The sequence below is a fragment of the Eulemur rufifrons genome, chromosome 29 (assembly GCF_041146395.1).
Source record: "Eulemur rufifrons isolate Redbay chromosome 29, OSU_ERuf_1, whole genome shotgun sequence".
Classification (NCBI taxonomy): Eukaryota; Metazoa; Chordata; class Mammalia; order Primates; family Lemuridae; genus Eulemur; species Eulemur rufifrons.
In genome coordinates, this window is record NC_091011.1 from 91,214,455 (window position 1) to 91,235,453 (window position 20,999).

Sequence of the window (20,999 nt, forward strand, 5' to 3'; positions counted from 1 at the left end):
AAAAGTCACACACAAAAGACAACAAATGTCATTTCTATGACATTCTAGAAGGCTGCAGGGGCCAGGGTGTAGGAGGAGGGGACTGACTGCAAAGGGGCAGGAAGGAACTTTTCAGGATAATGGGTATGTTTTAATCTTGATTGTTTGTGGTGGGTACACAACTGCGTACCACTTCAAAAATAACTGCTTAAATTTTATGAAATTATACCAGAACAAAGTAGATTAAAAACAAAAAGGAATCAGAAGCTAAACGCTACATTCCTATATTCCAACCACTATAAAAAAATGCTTAAACCTTTCTAAAAAGTAGTACAATATTGTATGCAGAATAGTAACTATGACAAGAACATTTATAGCTATTTCCTAAAACTACATTAGGCACACATTCAACTATTCTGTAATCCATCACACTATAGCTTTGAAGACCCACACTCATCCTCGTGACTTACCCACATCTTTTATAATCAACCAAAGTAATATGTTTCTTGATCAAGATTTCTCTGAATACTCCAAAAGAGAGTGATCTCTTCCTGAAATGTCACAGATGAAGAAACCACAGATCAAGGAAGTTAAATTACTTGTGAAAAGTTTCATAGTAATAAAGTGGCAGAATTCAGTTTTGAGCCCTGATCTAACTTTCTCACTAAACAATTCCCAACCTGGAAGCTGCTACTATCTGTGATGAAATAGACTGAGAAAACAAAATTGTTCAAAGTTCTCCTGTGTTGCCAGACTTAGACATGTCATCGATCCTTTAAGGGTGTATCAGATACTTGCACGGGGCTCCTCCACCTATGGTGAGCTGTATAATTATTTCATCATATATTACAGTGTAATAATAATAGAAATAAAGTGCACAATAAATGTGATGTGCTTGAATCATCCCGAAACCATTCCTCGCCTCCCTGGTCTGTGGAAAAATTGCCTTCCATGAAAATGGTCCCTGGTGCCAAAAAGGTTGGGGACCACTGCTACCAGATGTCTTGGTTAATTATATTGATAAAGGCTTTAGAAGCTAATTTTTAAGAGCTAGCCTCCCGCATTATTCAGTTATTTAAATTATATTTTGAACTTGGTTTAGCTGGGGCATGATTAGTTGCAGAGTTAGAGTTACAACAGTCATCCTCTACTCCCACTTGATCACTCTGAAAAGTGTCATTGATCTGTGATGAGAAAGTTGTGACAATATATAAAGCTGAAAGTCTGAAATCATTAACTGTGAGAAAATTGATGGAGTGAGAGGAAGAAGAGATCAGGAAGCTATTTTGCTTTTCTGTTTAAGCAGGTCCTCCTCGTCATCCCACCACTGTTAGTAAGTGTTTAACTGAATGGTCATTTGCATGAATACACGGAATTTTAATTGTGTGCTCATCTTTTAAACAGAAAGGAAACTCCTAAGCATTTGAACTGAACTCTTAAACACTTGCGATAATCTAAAATAAATTTATACAATCTTCTGTAGGACTTCCCATTCAGGAGTCTATATTCATCAATTCCTCTGAGAAAACAAACCTAAAAACAACCCTCCTCTCATATCAAATATCCTACACACTTCAATACCAAAATTCATAGCCAGTTCTTAGACTAAGGAAGAATCTGAGAATCTACAAGTTCCAAAAAATAACAAATTAAAAACTCTCACATTTAGCACTGATACTCACGGTACATGCTGCTCTCAAAACACCAATGAATTCAAAGGCTAGGACCTTAAGTTTTAGGATAAGGGACTCATTTAGACAGGAATTATAACACAACGTAATATAGGACATTCTGGAAATAAGTAGTGCATACGCCATAAGTGATTTTAGACAAAAATACATAATCTTTTTAGATATAAGACATTTCTGGTTTATACATGCTAATAAGATATATAATTATCCAAAGTTTCTTTAGCATCAAGATATTTCCAATAGCTGATATTAGATCATAGAAATACCTCACTGAACAAAAGCTTAGTGACATCTCTGCTAAGATATTGATGAAAAATCATTAATTCAATAAATTCTCAGAGACTCATTAGTATACTAGATCTGAGGCATATAAAGATGATTGATTATGATTGCTTCCTTGCAGGAGTTTACCACCCAGTGAAAGTGATAAGATACATCTACACATAGCTAAATCACAAGATAAAATGAGAGAGTAAATAATTACAAAGTATTATGCAAAGTTAAAGGGCAATAGATCACCAGAAATTTACAACCTAGTAAAGGTTATAAGTCTTTACAGCTTTAAATCAAGGTAAAATGTGAACATAACATTGTGATTTAAGAGTATTATTAATGTCAAGTCACTCGGGCTGGAAGGAGAGAGGAGTCCTCATGGCGCACAGTCCGTTAGTGGAGCACTGGGGCATGGACACAAGTGCTACAAGACATGCTAACAAATGCCACTAAAACCCTCTGGAATCAGTACAGCACAGGACCTACAAGCACTGATTATTCAGAATGGCCAGCCAACTGGGATGGAGTACAGGTGGTGCCAATGTGTACAAGATCAGCCATGAGAAAGGGCCTGGGCAAGGCACAGGGGAGAAAGGGCACAGCCAATTTAGGAGACTGAGCAGTTCTGTCTGACCAGAAGACAAGGGAGGGAATTGGGCGTGCCTATAAAGATAACCCTGCATCTCAAGCTAACGAGTTTAGATATTATCCAGGAGACAAAGGGGAATCTCCCTCCCTCCCCCAGCCATTACAAACACACACACACACACACACACACACACGTATACACTACAGACTCTATGGCCCTAACCTTTTACACCCCAAAAAGATCCTCAGAATATTTCTAATACTTCCATTCTGGTTTAACTGTCCATCCCCTATGCCTTCCTTTGTCATAGAACCTATCACATTGAACTAGAATTTTCTCTTTACGTCTTATGATCTATCCTATTGACTGGCTCCAGGAAGCTTACATTTATCAAGCTTACTGCCGGAAAATCAGTCATATTTGACATAGTTCCAAAGGACAGAACCAACAGACATATTCATTGCAACTCTTTCCTACCTAGGAAGAAATGATAGTTTTTATTTTCTTCATTTTGTTCTCCCTACACAATAACATATATTTAATTATCATATATTGTTTTCACAATAAGAAAAAATATTTAGGACTTCTTTTTTTTTATTTTATTTTTTTTTTTGAGACAGAGTCTCGCTCTGTTGCCTGGGCTAGAGTGAGTGCCGTGGCGTCAGTCTAGCTCACAGCAACCTCAAACTCCTGGGCTTAAGTGATCCTACTGCCTCAGCCTCCCGAGTAGCTGGGACTACAGGCATGCGCCACCATGCCCGGCTAATTTTTTGTATATATATATTTTAGTTGTCCATATAATTTCTTTCTATTTTTAGTAGAGACGGGGTCTCGCTCTTGCTCAGGCTGGTCTCGAACTCCTGACCTCGAGCGATCCACCCGCCTCGGCCTCCCAGAGTGCTAGGATTACAGGCGTGAGCCACCGCGCCCGGCCTAGGACTTCTTGATCAAAACAAAACCTGATAAATGGAGGGAGGCTGTTTTCAAAGTCAAAACAAAGACAAATGTATTTCAAAGATGGCAACAGCCTTAAGGACAGGGTACTATATGAAATAAACCAGTCACAGAGAGACAAATACTACATGATTACCTCATAGGAGGTATCTAAAATAGTCAAAATTATACAGTCAAACTAGAATGGTGGTTTCCAGGGGCTGAGGGAAGTGGTAAAGGGGGAGTTACTGATCAATGGGCACAAAGTTTCAGTTAAGCAAAATGACTAAGTTTTAGAGATCTGATGTATAACATTGTATCTATAGTCAACAGTAATGTACTGTATACTTAAAAATTTGTTAAGAGAGTCGATCTCAGGTTCTGTTCTTATCATAATAAAAAAAAATGTTTAAAAATAAAGATGGTGTGGATCCCGTACAGAACTGGATCTAAGGCCATGGCTGATGTTTCTACTAATAAAATTAATAAGACTTTTGTTACAAATTTTTATAACTAAAAAATAAGATAGCTCATAAATGAGGATATACAAATGGTTAACAGATGCATGGAAAGATGCTCAGCTTCTTTAGTCATCAGGAAAATGCAAACTAAAATCATAGGATTCCATTCACAAACACTAAATGGCTAAATCAAGAAGATAAAAGGAAGCATTGGTGAGAATATGGAGCAATGGGGACATTTCTGTCAGGAATGTAAAATGGTACAACCACTTTGGAAAAATGATTTGTCAATTTTCAGAATGTTAAACATATATTTACCATATGACCCAGAAACTTCATTTTTAGGTATCTACCAAAGAGAAATGAAAACAAATGTTCACAGAAACACTTGTATAAGAAATAAAGCAGCATTATTCATAACAGCCAAAACTAGAAACAGCCAAATGTCCACTGGGTGAATGAACAAACGGATTGTGGTATATTCACACAGTGGAATACTACTGGCAATAAAAAAGTACTGATACATGAATGAATCACAAAAGAAAAAAGGAATAAAAGGATATACATGATGATTTCTTTTGTATGAAATTCAGTAACATACAAAATAAGTTTATAGTGATGGAAATCAGAAAGTCATTCCTAGTGATGAGAAATTTCCTGGGAATCAATAATGAAGGAATTTTCTGGGGCCAGGGAAATGTTCTACATCTTATTTTGGATGGTGAATAAGAGGCTATAAACAAATGTCAAACAAAACCCAGGTAATTAAACACCTACAATCTGCACATTTTACTGTATGTTAACTATACCTAAAAATTATATGGATTTTTAAATATAACTTTTAAGAAGACATAGGATCTAACTCAAAGCAGTTTCCATGGGCCAAAGATGGGACCCTTTGAACGTCAAACAATAATACCTGCAGATCTGCGACGAATGAAAACTATCTGATATGAATAAGCCAAGATTTTGATTCTAAAAAAAAATTATTTACCTTTGAAGGGTTTCAGGCACTAATTCATTATTCTGAAAGTGGGTAACAGGAGGACACTAAGCACATCTCTCCTTTATAAACTGTATTTCCAGTGCCTGCTTGTGGGCTTTCTGGGCTTCAGGACAAGTGGGCACTGTGTTTCTACTAACTGACTGTGGCCAAATTCAATACCCTTTTCTGAGCCTTCATTTTACTCCACAAGGCATCTCAGAGGCACCGAACCCGAGTGAACACTCTGCTCTGTGAAGACTCTCTTCCCCTGGTCTTCAGCACCTTTTCTCCACATCTCCTGTTAACACTCCATTTCTCTCCCGGTGGCCCGCAGTCCCAGTGCCCTTCTGCAGTTGCCTCCCCAGACCCCAGCAATCCCCTTCCTCCTGCGTCTCCCTGACAGTTCCACCAGCCTCACCTGCCACACTTCACCTTTCCCTGTCCCTTCAGGTCCACAAAGGAGTAGGGGCAGCCAGCGGCAGGGGCCCTCCTGGGGCTCTGGCTCCAAGAGGGACAGATCTAGCCCTGAACTCACAGCAGCGTCCAGGGGCAGGGTGGCAAGGGGCCTGGTGCCTCACGCCTTCCCCTCATTGATTTTTCCCTCCGTAAACCTCGTTCCTCTGCTACCATCTGTATCAGTCTCCCTTCCTCCCATTCCAATTGTATATTTCATCTTGTCTTCAACTGGACATGGTTCTCTCAAAATGCATGTTTTATTGCAAAATTATAAGGCATTACACTGTAGATATGGATGCTACATAAACAAATACGAACAAGGCAAGCAGTGGTCCACAAACTACACATTGCCTTTTTAAAACTCATGAATATTTTTTCCTTTTTCATTGTGAAGACTTTCTGTTGGAAATACAATTAATAGGAATTATGTTTAGTCACCTGAATCCAATTAATTGAACTGGTTAAGGTTTGGATTTAATGAGATTCATTCAAGGATTTAATTCCCACATGAGGCAGTTAGTTTCACTCATCTCCTGATTAGAGCTCTACCCTCACCCAGGCCAGCCATGGCCCTGGGCATCAAAGTAGAAACCACTGCAAACACATTATTACAACTAGAAAAATCAATGAAAAATACATTGTTTCATTGAACATCTTCATATGTGGACAAACAGTTGTTAGATAAATTAAATCTTCTAGGAAGACTTCTGTAACATTACTTATAAATGTGTCAAGAAACATTAGACATTATTATTTTGAAATTTTGGCAAAAGCAACGTATTCAGTCCCTAAACCTGGTAATCTATTTTGCTTCAAACGTGAATAAAAGTATTCTGTTACCTTTCTTACTACTGTCCCGCCCAATCCAATAAACATAATCACTGTAGACATCTATATTTTTTAATAAGCATTCTAGATGGTTCTTATGATCCAGCACTGTGTTAATATCCTTTCACAGTTCTGGTTATAATTGTGTTCCTGAGCTGCATCTGCCATTAGAGAAACAGTACCCAGCACTAGATTGTTTGCCAGCAAGCAGGCTTACCGGTATGCAACAAACAATATCCAATACACAATCTTGGCCTCATGGGCATTATGCTCTTATCTGAACTAACTGGCCCAAGCACTCTTTACAAGACATAAGTGAATATTTTTCTAGACATTGTCCATGTCAGGTCTTAGACAATACTGTCAGAGGAAGCTGTAAAGTTACAAAACGAAGAAGTGAAAAGTGTTAAGAATTTAAATTGTCTCCTGGGCTGTCACTATTGCTATATTTTTTGATAATGCATCCCCAGACATTAGCATTAGCATGGCCAATCTCCAAGGAAACATGTCTTCCTCTTATAAGAAATCAGCTGCTTTCAAAAAGCAGCTCCAATATTAGAAATCTGAAGTTAAACATTTTGGTGTCATAAAGAAAAATATATCATTTCAAAACCCATATCGTTAATTCACACCTACGGTATGTTACATTGTAATGTTTTTATTTTATTTTTTGCAGCAAAGAGGTGATTTTTGAAACCATAAACATTTCAATATATTTAATAACACATATGATAGAGACAGAACTACATTTCATAGCTAGTCTACTTATATCTACACTATAAATTCTTGTGTTTGCCAAGGAGTTGAATTACAAACATGTTCACAATGAGATAGATTTAAAATCTGTTTCCATGAAACATATTCTCTTATCTAAAAATAGTTCACCATGCAAAGACGAGAAAAACCGACAGCACAGATAGTAAATCATTAATAAATTATTGATCTCCTAAAATATATATGTATATATAACTCAGAGGTAATTAAGTTAGAGTACATTATACTGGGCTTTATTCAACACTAATATAAAATCTCACCTCTTCTACAACAGAATATATATTTCTTTTATATGAGATCAGTTTTTATTCATACATACAAAGCGTTTGAATAACAACTCAAATTGCCATTTGAAGTTTTATTTTAGCCAATTTTCAAAGTCCTCACAAGCATGGGCATTTGATAATGCTACTTTAATGATGCTTTGAAGTCATAAAATGAGGATTATTTAAAATAAGAATAGATGGGCCTAATTCTCCTAAGAGATACCATTCAAAGCAAGAAATAATACAACATGGTTAGGCAGCTCACTCTCCCTCACTGAGGTGGTTTTCTGTAAAAGAGTCTGAAGGAAAATTAACAGTGTCCATTTACTAAGAAGAGAATAGAGCAAAAGAGCAGACAATGATGGCTCTACATACAATGGCTCAAAGAAAGCATACCTTTCTCTTTCTCCTTCGGTGATGTCATATAAGCGGTTGGCACCTCCATCTGCACAGGCTCTTAAAAGAGCTTCAAACAGAAGAACAAAAATCATTTCAATACAGGAGGCATAAAGCAATGTCATTCAAAGGATGAACACAGGACGCAGGCACTCCGACACACACATAGTCATGCCAACCTTGAATCACTTCACATTCAGCCGTTGACACTGCAGGTGATAAAAATGATTCTACGCAGCACAAGACAAGCCAGACAGAATCATCCAGAGACCAAGTTTACTTCCTTTTGGCATCTTTTTTACTCCCTCTGATTAAATAAAGGAGAAGATTGTATATGGTGGTGGCATGCCTTCCCTATTTCTTAAAACTTGATTTTCCTCCTTTACAACAGAAGGTAGGCCGCAGGCTCAAGGACAGGCAATGAGATATAGTTATCAGTGTGTTCTCCCCTTTTATTAATTTTTATAGGTACTTTCTACTTATGGCAGGTATTATGGGTTTCCATCGTGTGCTTTAAAAGTTGCCTTTTGAAAATAAGACATAGGCACAATCTTATTTTAAAATATAAATAAATAATAAGCTAGGTGATACGTGAACAATGTAAAACTTGGGAAGGTGGCACAAAACTTGGAAATGCTCAGGTAATCAAATAAACCCTGCGGCCTCTCCAACTTGGGCTTTGTTCCCATGCTTTCTCCCTGCTCCTGCTCCAGGATTTGATGCTGCTGATCAGCCACTCCTTGAAAGTTTTCTCAGTCCATAGAATACTATTTTTTCAGCATCTCTGATTTCTATTTTTCATAGAAATGTTCAGTTTCTCAGCATCGGCTCAGAATGAACATTACGAAGCATCAAACCAGCAGGTACTTGGCTAAGTCGTAAGATGATGGGACAGGCTCTCCACTTTAAACATCCTCTTCTAATCAGTACAAAAAGGCTAAGAGCCTTTTTTTTATTAAAGTCCACTCCAATAATTGACCGATAAAGTGAGAAACTACCTTTCCTTGAAATGAAAATTGATGACATAGGTAAATGAAATTGGGGGCAAGAAAATAAACAGACACTTTCTCTTACGGATGTAGGTATTCTTCAGGTATTTGAAACATAAAATAGTTTATATGAGTATACCATCTAAAAACAGGTCAGTGATACATAAATTGTTTTAGAAAGTATAAAATTACAGATGCTAGTAAATTACAACTTAAAAAAATAAAAATCCTTAATTGCTATTGTGGAAATTTTCCCTCACTCACCAGGGTTGACATGTCTTATGAAAGTATTTGGCAGGTCCCCAAATTTCATCAGGGGACCTAACCGCCTCATGATACTTTACACCTGTATTCCCTACCCAGCTTTAAAGCACATTTAGTGAGATTCTCTTGGCGGTAAACACACTCCCATTTAGTTTAGCTAGAAACATACTTATTTCAACCTCACTCTTGAGTAACAGATTAGCTGAGTATAATATTGTAAATTGACAGTAGCTGGTAGTAACTTTGATGATACAGGTATACTGGTTTCTGATTTCACTGATACTTTTAGAAGGCTGCTGACAATCTAATTGTTCTTGTGTACCTAATCTGTCTTCTCTTTTTGGCTAACTTCAAGACTATCCCTTTATCTTTGGTGTTCTAAATGTCACTACCATGCAAGTTAGCTGGAATTTATTATGCTTCCTAAATCTGAGGATCGTGTCTTTCTTCAGTTCTGGATGATTCTTAGACATTTTTAATTCAATTATTTCCTATCTTCCTTTCTCTCTATACATCAATTTTCTGGCACCCCATTTAAATGTATTTTTAGACAGTCCCCTTCTGCCTTTCGTATTTCTTAAACTGTTTCATTTATTTCACCTCTTCTTCCCATATAAAGGTATAATTCTTCAAATCATTCTTTCAGTTTATAGCCTCTCTTCAATTATGTTTCATCATCCGTTTAAAACACTAAAGTGTATAGTCTTATTGATTCCTAAAGAAGTTCTATTTGGCTCTTTTTTTCAATCTAAAGGTCTGTTCTGATAGTCTGTTGTTCATGTTTTCAGTTCTGTCTTTTATTTTTTTTTTTTTTAGATATCCTTTCCCTATGGATGGGATATCGCAAAGGATATCAACCTGACCACGCTGTCAGAAATAAACTCCCAGTGTAGTTTCCATTAATCTGTGATAAGTGAGACTATTTTCTGTTTTCTATAACAGAAATAAAACAGAAGGCAAGTGGAAAAACTATATTCCTTTTTTGCTTCAGCTTCCTCATCTGTAAATGAGCATATACCTGTGGAATATGGTTATTAAGCCATTAACAATTTAGTAATTATGTACAATGCTCATCACAATGCTGCAACATGGCGAGCATTCAATAAACACTAGCTCTCTTCCTCCATTTTTGTTAGAATAAAAAAAAAATCTAAAAAGCCTACGTTCCAGGAAAAGAAAAGCCTAAGCATTTTTGCAAAGACATCTAAAAGGGACAACTCATTTTATTAGTTACCCACAACACACATTTCCGTATAAAGAGTAAAACTCAAATTCAAATTATGCCACAAACATAACTTGCAGAAGATCACAGAATATATTACACATTTCCTAAATATCAAAACCATCAAAAGTTAAAAGAGAGAGCTCATCTCCCATATAAAATATAGCATAAAACAAATGATTAGGGACATTGAAAAGACTGATTAATAGAAACAGATGGTAAACTATCAGTAATTATCCTCAGAGTATATAAAACAATTCCCTGTAAACAAAATTAACAAGTTTATGGAATCTTTTTACATCAAAATGATTCACTGAAATATCATGAAAACCTAAGAAACAGTAGGTTTTGGTGGCCAAGGATTATCAAACAAAATGCCTTGTCAATTTTTCACATTATATTATTTTGCAAAGATCAGTTGAATTCAACATTTATACCTATTATGTGCCAGGCTCTAAATAAAATAGAGAGATGAATAATAAACAGATCTAGTTCTCCAGGCTCACATTATACTGGAAAAAATGCAAAAACAAAAGCAAATCTATGCAATGCACTGTGGACTGTGATGAGTGCTATAATAAAGGCACCAAAATGAAACGGGAAAACAAGGAAAGAAGAGATGAATTTCAATAGAAAAAGCTACAAAACTGCTTATTAGTAAATCTAGTGTACCTAAGATCACTGTTACTTTTACAATTGAAGAACTTTTTCTAGTGACTGTTATTTCTAACACCTATTTTTATTGATATTTTTAGAGTAGTGTAAGAGAAATACCAAGATCACAGGAAGTAAATTTGCCCACATCTATTCCTGTTTTAAATGCCAAAGGGAGCTAGAATAACCACGATGAAATTCATAGACTATTTTCTCAGTACATGTAAGTGGGCATAGGGATTCAATCCAACTAAAAGGAAAAGCATGTTCTAGTTTGTCCCTAAAACTATTTTGTTTTCAATAAAGCATGACCAAAAGAAAGTATTCTACCTCTTTTAAATTTTATTTCAATAAAAACATTTGCACCAGTTTCAAATATTTCCATGTGCATAAATAAAACTGCATTTGAAAAATAAAATATTTCAAGCATCTAGTAAGTAATATTGGCATAAATTTCACATAGCAATTTAAAAATGTGTAAATAAATATCACCGTTAATGGAAGCAAAAAGCTAAAGGAATGTCAAGTAGAGGGCTCTCTTAAGATATTTTTGATACATCATAATGAATCTTCCTCAAAAATATGTTCACTTGATCATCATTTAAGTTGTCCCAAGCTTTAATGAATAGAAGTTACTGCATGAGTTATCTTTTAATGTAAAAATTCCATTGGCTTATGCAGCAAAAATTCTTGCAGATTTGTCAAATACTATAATTTCAATGGTTGAGCAATTACTTACTAAGCATCAAGCTGATAAATAGCTAAAGACTAAAATATATTTAAAAATCTTTACAGCAACTTTATACTTCAGCAGTACCAGTAAGTACATTAAACTAACAATCTTTTTAACTTGGCATTATATAAGTTAATGTTACCGACATATAGCAAAGAGCTCCAGTCACAATTAGAGGTTAGTTCCCTATTTCAAAAATTTCTGTTGACTAAAGTTGAGTAGAAACAATTGGACTTTTGGGGAAGTAGACTACTTAATTGACTGCAAGTATTAAGGTAGAAGAAAAAACAAAATAAAATCAAAGAAAAATTCTGCACTTTCAGTTAATAGAAAGAACACTAAACACAGATTTCCATTCTAGTCTAGATTAGCCCCTTAGTCCTATGACTTTGAGCTAATCCCAAGTATTCTGATTCTAATGTGTTATCAAGATTATTGTGTATATCCTACCAAATTCACAAAAAACCAAATTGAGGGACTAGAGAGAGGCAACATAGATAAAACTAGAAAGAAAGTGCATGAGGAAACATTCTCTCACATGCTATTTAGGAAACATAACTTTGAGGGACAGTTTGGCAGATTTATAAAAATTTTAAATGTGCATACCATTTGATCCAGAAATTCTATGTATTCTACATAAATACTTGCCCCAAATTACAAGGAAATATGTCCAAAGATATATGTTGTGACATTATGTGTAATCATGAAAAACTAGTAGCAAACTTATAGGGCCATCAGGTGAACACTGGTAAAACATATCATGGCCCTATTATGTAACTATCAAATAAAATAGTTCTATATATTATCTATTATGAGATATACTATTATTTAAAAATACTACACAACCCTTGTTCAAATCTTCCATGCGAAGTATACCAAATCCAAGAACACTAAGAATAGGGTAAAGGTTTTTATGTCAAGATTGTGGATCAAGTAATCAGCAATCAGCATTGATAAGATGCACCTGCACTAGAAAATTGGCACTAGTTTTGTACTCCTGAGGAAACTCACAACAACTAGCAAGGGGTAAAAACTACAGGGACCCCAGAATCAGTGGCTTCCCTGGCAAAGTGCATCCCAAACGTAAAGTGGCTGGGCTGAAACATTTGACAGCCACTCCTGGTAAATGACTAGACTCACTATTTTTGTTTTCAATTAAGCCTTATCACATGTCTTGTACCCTTCCTTAAAGGTAAGTGCATGTGGTGTTTGGCAAAGCCTATCACGTCTTGTTAGTTTGTTAATTCAAACACAAGATCACCTCTGTATTCTACATACCAAACTATTAACATTTAACAGTGATTATTTATGAGGAATGGGCATAATAGGATCATGGCAAAGATTTTTTTCACTCTTTATGGTAATCATTGTGCTATTAAAATAATTTTACAAGGAATATGAATTATATCATAATTATAACTTTAAAACCAACAGTAATTACTAAAAGGGAAAATAGACTTACAGAGCTAAGGTAGAAAGAATTATTCCAGATCCAACTCTTTATTAGCAGAAGGAATCAAATATTTTGTCAGGCTTGGTCAAGATTGAGTTGAAGGTGCCTACAGTCAAACTAGACTAGAGGACAGAGAAGGTCTAGAATCTTATTTAGAAGATGTGTTACTGAGTCCCAGGAGGGCTAAATAACTCCACTTACCCAAATCCTGTGTATTCCTAACACAGGTCCTTCTCCCCTACTACTCCAAAGATTTAGTCTTTATGTACCTGAAATCAACCTAGTCTGTCAATATTCATGATTTGAGATGGGATTCTCTCCCCAAGCCTGAGAAACAACAGTCAACCACTTAATCCCCAACTTCTATTCTGAGACCCATCAGAGTTGGTCTACCTGCAGAAAATAAAGTATATTCCTTCTAGAAGAGCCTCAGAAACAGCCCATTGGAAATTGCACATTAATAAGGAAATGATAATCATTTGTTACATATGAGAATACATATACGACTACATAGATATCACTATCGGGCACTACAGAAGATAAGTGAGTGTTTGGGTTTTGTTTTTTTTAATTTTATTGTGCTAAGAACACAACATCAGATCTACCCTCTTAAATGTTTAAGTGTATAATAACACATTGTTGTCATAACTATATGCACAACGTTGTACAAAAGATCTCTAGAATTTATTCATGTGGCATAACTGAAACTTTGTATCCATTGAACAGCAACTCCCCATTCTCCCCTCCCACTGGCCCTTGGCAACCACCATTCTACTCTCTGATCCTACGTGCCCCTCCATTTTAAATGCCTCATATTACTGGAATCACGCTGTATTTGTCTTTCTATGACTGGCTTATTTTAGTTGGCATAATGTTTCCTGAGTTCACCTACGTTGTTACATGTTACAGGATTTCCTCCTTTTTTAAGGCTGAATAACATTCCGTTATATGTATATTCCTCATTTTCTTTATCCGTTCATCAGCTGCTGGACATTTAGGCTGTTTCCGCATCTTGGCCATTATGCACAGTGCTGCAATGAACATGCGAATGCTACTATAACTTTGAGATCCTGATTTCAACTCTTTTGAGTAAATACCAAGAAGTAGAATTGCAGGATCATATAGTAATTTTCTTTTTAGTTTGCTGAGGAACCTCCATACTGTTTTTCATAGCAAAAACCAACCAACCGAATACAAGGATTTTTCATTCCCACTAATATACTAGGGTTCCAATATCTCCACATCCTCAAAAACACATTGTCTTTTGTCTTTTAATAATAGCCATCATAACAAGTATGAAGTGATGTCTCATTATTGTTTTCATTTGTATTCCCTGATTAGTGATGTTGCACATCTTTTCACATACCCGTTAACCATTTGTATGCATTCTGTGGAGAAATGTATATTCAAGGCCTTTGCCCATTTTATAAGACAGTAGATTTTAGATATGCTTGCCAGAAAAAAATTTATATGAGATAACGGACATGTTCAATTGCTTATAGTAGTAATCCTGTAGTAATCATTTCATTGTGTGTGTGTGTGTGTGTGTGTATCAAAACATCATGTTGTACACTTTAAATTTAAGTTCTTTACTCATTTTTAAATTGGATTATTAGATTTTTTTGCTATTAGGTTGTAGGGGTTCCTCTTATATTTTAGAAATTAACCCCTTATCATATATATGGTTAGCAGATTTTTTTCTCCCATTCTATAGGTTACCTTTTCACTCTGCTGATTGTTTCCTTTGCTGTTCAGAAGCTTTTAACTTTGGTGTAGTCTCACTTGTCTATTTTTGCTTTTGTTGTGTTTGCCTTTGGTGTCATATCCATGAAATCACTGCCATGAAACTTTTTCCCTATGTTTTATTTTAGGAGTTTTACAGTTTCAGGTCTTACATTTAAGTCTTATATCCATTTTCATTTGAAGATATATGTTTTTAACCAATGTGTCACTAGGGATAATACTGATATAAAGCCACACTTCATATTTTATACTTAGCCAAGAAGCTCTAAAACAATAGATGCTTTCATAAATATTTCTTGCTTAAAAACACTTGATCTACCCACAAGTATTTTCTGCCTATTTAAGATAGTTCTGTTATTTAAAATAGAAGTTATGAGATCTCCTTGAAGCTCCTCATAAGCAGGGGATATTAAATACACTGGTCAATGACAAAAACAAAGGAAAAAACACACATAAGATACTGCCACTTACATAAAATGAAAAGGTATTGATTTTTACATTTATAGAATTATAAATGCAAAAGATAGTTACAGTGGTGCTTCTGGAAAAGAAATAGAGTTAAGACAAAGATTTATTTTGTGCATAACTTAATTTTCTTCAGGGGAACTCCCCTCTTGCACTGTCAGCCTATAAGTGGTATTAAATCCACACCCAAATCCAGGTTCAGCATGTGGCTCAAGCCAGGCCATTACAATCTGCTGCCCAGAGTGACTGAGACAGAGACAGAGATGTGACCCAGACAAAGTAACACGGTCTAACAAGACTTTGCAGGCTTCCCCTTCTACTATTCTGCAACTTGAGAGACTGGACACTTGGATCTATGATGGGCTATCATACTGAGCCTGAGAATGAAGCCAAAACTATGAACGTAAAGTGAGGAGACAAGAGAAGGCATTGTTTGAGTGTCCACAACCACAGCTAAAGCAGCCACCAGCCTCTTTAATTATGTGAGCTAACAAAATCTCTTTCTGGGCTCAGGACAGTTTGAATTGGGTTCTCCATCACTTGAAACAGAAGAAGCCCTAACTAATACAAATATTAATTTATACTTCAAAGACACTGAAATCCTCCATTCTATCAGCTGAAGAATACTATCTTATTATGCCTCAAATCCCTGTTGGAACAAGCCCTTAAGGGGTGGTGTATATTTTCACAGGTAGTTTGACTATCATTGGTATAAACTATCACCAGGGAAGCCTTGATTATGGTCCCTATCAGTTCGTTCATGAACACGGTCAACAGAGATGGATTAGTATGCATTCCCTACTGAGACATTATTTCATGTGGAAAACTTGTATTCAAAGCATTTCATGGAAATATATGCACTCCTTGAGAGACAGCAACAATTTACTTTGCTCATAGGAGTGCTGAAGGGCATAATTAATTGCTGTTTAGGGAGCTCTTTCAAAGTTATAGATTGAAGGTTTTATTTATAGTATGTTTACATGCAATTATTAAGAAAGGTCACGTTATTTATAATATCCCACAAATAATGAGTATAATATTCTTTAAATTTTAGTCAAGTCAGTAGCACAGAAATATCCTTCTTTCGAATAAAAATCAAGTGGTATTTATATTAAGCATCTACATGCATAGTGCTGTGCTAGTTCTAACGATCTGGTTCATGCCATATAATGGAGATTTTTATTACCTTTTGGTAAATACTGTTGTGAAAATTCTATTTTATTTTTCTCCACTACTTCCTATCTCCTCCTCTCTTAGTTCTGCATTATAAAGTATGACATTTACTCATCCTTGATCCCATCTATAAAGTTTATAATCAGATACCTCTTTAAAACTGAGTGATACCCAATACTTCATTACTAAGAAATCTGAAGGAAACAGCCAAATATCAAACTCTGTTTATCCTAAAGCAGCACAAGGAAATTTTTCTAACAGATGGGTGAAATGCATATTGTATAAAAACTGCAAATAGGTAAGCAGCACAGAAAAAAAAATGATCTTGGATGTGTGAAGCTACTACACACACACTTGTCCAAATGTAAGTTCTTAGAAACAATTAAGGTTCTGTGTACTCTCAATCACTAATTTTTTTCTAAAAATTGGCCATTCTTTAGGAACAAGGTGGCAAACATGTAAGCTCAATGTATAGTGAACAAGAAAACTTATAAACAGACCTTTATAGGTTGCTATAATACGTTAGCACTATTTGCATTTTGAGTCTCTGTTATGGGTGGTTGTCTGGTGCATTGAAGGATATTTAACAGCATCCCTGGCCTCTACCCATTAGATGCCGGTGGTATCCCCCACCCCCGCAATTATGACAACCAAAAATAGCTGCAAATGTCAAATGTCTCCTAGTGGGAAAATCACTCCCAGCTGAGAACCACTACTCTAAATAATGACCACCTGCACTTTAGCAGGCTGCCCAGAGTCCCACTATACCTAGCTGTAAGGCAGATTGCTCATTGCTGTTTTCTAAACTTTCCCAATTTAAAAGGAAGACTATCTCCCAGAAACTACAACCTCCATAGTTACCAAAGTCAGGTGAAGTAACAAAGTAATTTATGTCCTATCCTTCACATCTATCCCAGAAGCACACATACAGACTTATTCTCTATTTTAGATTTACTGAATCTTCAGTAAGACTTCTCGTACAATCTGTATACGTACTGGACAACTGCTATACTCTGGATAACCTTCTAGCATGATCCCACACCATCTCTATTTGTGTGTCCTAATCATTTGAGACCTTACTAATAAATTATTGCCACTAGTGACCACTGAAGTCTGAACTACCCTCCTCTGGGATCTGCCGGATAGTTTGTATCATCTCCCAAGTCAATGAGAAAAAAATATCCCACAGATATCACTGTAGACAGTGAGCATGAAAAGTGACAATTTCTATCAAATCATTTCATTTCATAACGTAAAGACGCTGGTAAAGCGGACGTGACAAAATAATGAGATGTGGCAAATATCTATGAATGAGCAAAATAATAAAATGCCTAGAACTACCAAGAAGAGTTGAAATAGAAGAAAAGAAGCCAGGTGCAGTGGTGTGCACCTGTAATCCCAGCTACTCAGGAGGCTGAGTTGGGCAGATCACTTGAGTCCAGGAGTTCCTGACCAGCCTGGGCAACACAGCAAGACCCTTGTCTCAAAAATATATATATATATCTATAGATAGATAGATAGATGCAAAAGTACAAGATTTTAAGTAAATGCTTTTAAGTAAAGCTTTTAAATACAGATCACTTCATTGAGGCAAATATGTCACATAATGAACATAGAACAATGTACAGAGGTTTGGAACTATTAATATTTTACATCCTAGCCTGTTCCTCTGGCATCAGAATTCCTTCCTCTCTTCTTCTGTTATGGATCACTAGTAACAGATCCCAGAAAACATATACAAGGCATATTTCAAATGAGAGAGTCACTGTTGCATATAACAAATTGAAAGCAGCACATCAAAATCAGACTCTGTTACACAAAAAAAGTGATACATCAATCTTATTTTGTAGAGGTAAAAGGAAAAAAAATCTAATTGGCTTATATCTCTACTTTTCCTAGTACCTTTGACATTTTTATAAAAAATATTTTAAGATAATTTACGGAGTGGGAGTTTCTAGCCAACACATCTATTATCTAAAACAATGATCTTTAAATCTAAAATGTATTAATAATAACAGGTTAAATTCAGCAATTAGATCTTAAGGCCCAATAATTAGAAACTGAGAAATGATTACACATTTTTACTACCAAATAATGCAATAATTTTACATATTATAGTCTCAGCACTTGACTACACTCTTTTTCTAACTGTGCACAATCACAGGCTATTTCTTCTTCCTATTTAGGAATAAAGGGGAGGTGGTGTGAAGTCTGTGAATAGACAGGAGAGAGAGGAATTAGGGAAAGTATTTCTAGAGGAAAAAAAAAAAAACCACAAATAAAAAAATTGGGTTTAGGTTAAAAGCAAGAGATAATTACCCAAAAATTCACAGTAGGCCTTCTGTACGCCAAATTACAAACCCTGTGGGGCAAGGGATAATTTAAGAGCAAAGTGCTTAAAGGAAGTGAATTAAAGCTTACTAACTACCACATTTCCTAGTTTGTAGAATCAGAATGGTTTTTGGTATTTAGGCTACCTCAGGGAATTTTTAGAGATAAACTAATCCTAATTCTCAAAACATGATTTATCAAGGCATGAGAAAGCTTATATCTTAAAATGCCTAATAGAAAACCGGTTGCCTTAGAGTTTAGTGAGATAGGAGAATAATTATAAGAGACAGTTGAGAGGTACTCAAAAACAGATTATATAGGCATGGGAAGAAGAGAGTTTAAAAAAAGGGAGGTCATAAGGGTTTTAAGTTGAAGAGTCTTATATTCTAACTTACATGTTAAAAACTATTCTTCCAGGACATTATAAGAAGAGAAAATTACAAGCCAACATCCCTGGTGAACACAGATGCAAAAATCCTCGACAAAATGCTAGCAAACAAAATTCAACAGCACATTAAAAGGATCATTGACCATGATCAAGTGGGATGTATCCCTGGGAATGCATGGATGGTTCAATATACATGAATCAGTAAACTGATACATCACTTTAATAGATTGGGCAGAAAACATATGATCATCTCTATAGATGCAGAAAAAGTATTTCACAAAATTCAATATCCATTCAAGATAAAAACTCTGAACAAATTAGGCATAGAAGGCCGGGTATGGTGGCTCATGCCTGTAATCCTAGCGCTTTGGGAGGCCAAGGCAGGAGAATTGCTTGAGATTAGGAGTTTGAGACCAGCCCGAGAAAGAGCAAGACCCCATCTCTACAAAAAATTGAAAAATTAGCCAGGTGTGGTGGCACACACCTGTAGTCCCACCTACTTGGGAGGCTGAGGCAGAGGGATCACTTGAATCCAGGAGCTTGAGGTTGCAGTGAGCTATGATGACACGACTACACTCCAGCCCAGAGAACAGAGAAAGACACTGACTCAAAAAAAAAAAAAAAAAAAAAAAAAAAAAGGCATAGAAGGAAATGTACCTCAACACAAGAAAGGCCATAAATGACAACCTCACAGCTAACATCATACTCAATGGTAAAAAGTCGAAAGTTTTTCCTCTAAGATCAGGAACATGACAACATGCCCACTCTCACCACTTCTATTAAAAATAGTTCTGGAAGTTCTAGCCAGAGTAATTAGACAAGAAAAAGGAGAAAAAAGCTAGCCAAATAAAAAAGGAAGAAGTGAAATTTTCTCTGTTTGTTGATGACAAGATCCTGTATATAGAAAACCCTAAAAACTCCACCAAAAAACTGTTCAAACTGATAAACTAATTCAGTAAAGTTGCAAGGTACAAAACTAACATGTGAAAATCAGTAGCATTTCTTTACACTAACAATGATCTATCTGAAAAAGAAATTAGGAAATCAATCTCATTCATCATAGTACCAAAAAGATAAAATAAAATACTGAAGAGTAAATTTAACCCAGGAAATAAAAGATCTGTATTTGAAAACTATAAAACATTGATGAAAGGCATTATAAATGATCCAAATAAATAGATATCCCATAATAGAATGGAAGAATTAATAATGTTAAAATGTCCATTCTACCCAAAGCAATCTACAGATTCAATGCAATACCTATCAAAATTCCAATGTCATTTTTCAAAGAAACAGAAAAAACTATCCTAAAATTCACTTGGAACCACAAAAGGCCCCAACAGCCAAAGCAATCTTGAGCAAAAAAAAAAAAAACAAAGCTGGAGACATTACACTACCTGACTTCAAAATCTACTACAAAACTATAGTAATCAAAACAGCATGGTACTGGCATAAAAACACACATTGAATGAACAGAATAGAAAGTCCAGAAATAAACCCACGCATTTATGGTCAATTTTTAACAAAGGTGCCCAAAGTACAGAATAGAGAAGGATTCTACGGAAACTGAATATTCACAAGCAAATAAATGAAATTGGACTCTTTTCTCATACCATACATAAAAATCAACCCAAAATGGATTAAAGACTTAAATGTAAGACCTGAAACTGTAAAACCACTACACGAAAACATAGGGGAAATGCTCCACAACATTGGTCTGACCAAGACTTCTCAGATATGACCTCAAGAGAACAGGCAACAAAAGCAAAAGTAGACAAATGGGATTGTATCAAACCAAAAAGGTTCTGCACAGCAAAGAAAGCCATTAACACAGTGAAATGACAACCCATAGATTGAGAGAAAATACTTGCAAACCATACATCTGATAAGGGGCTAATATCCAAAATATATAACAAACTCAACTCAATAGCAAGAAAACAAATAAATCAATCA

General features: G+C 35.6%; 1 protein-coding gene across 3 annotated transcripts in view; it reads right to left on the reverse strand.

Moving 5' to 3' along the window:
* The window catches only part of TPK1 (thiamin pyrophosphokinase 1), a 330,950-nt gene that overhangs the window by 191,532 nt on the left and 118,419 nt on the right, over window positions 1-20,999 (reverse strand). For all 3 annotated transcript variants that reach the window (XM_069461802.1, XM_069461801.1, XM_069461804.1), the window contains one exon: window positions 7,632-7,701. In XM_069461802.1, coding sequence (XP_069317903.1) covers window positions 7,632-7,701 — 70 coding nt within the window. The remainder of the gene's footprint in view (window positions 1-7,631; window positions 7,702-20,999) is intronic.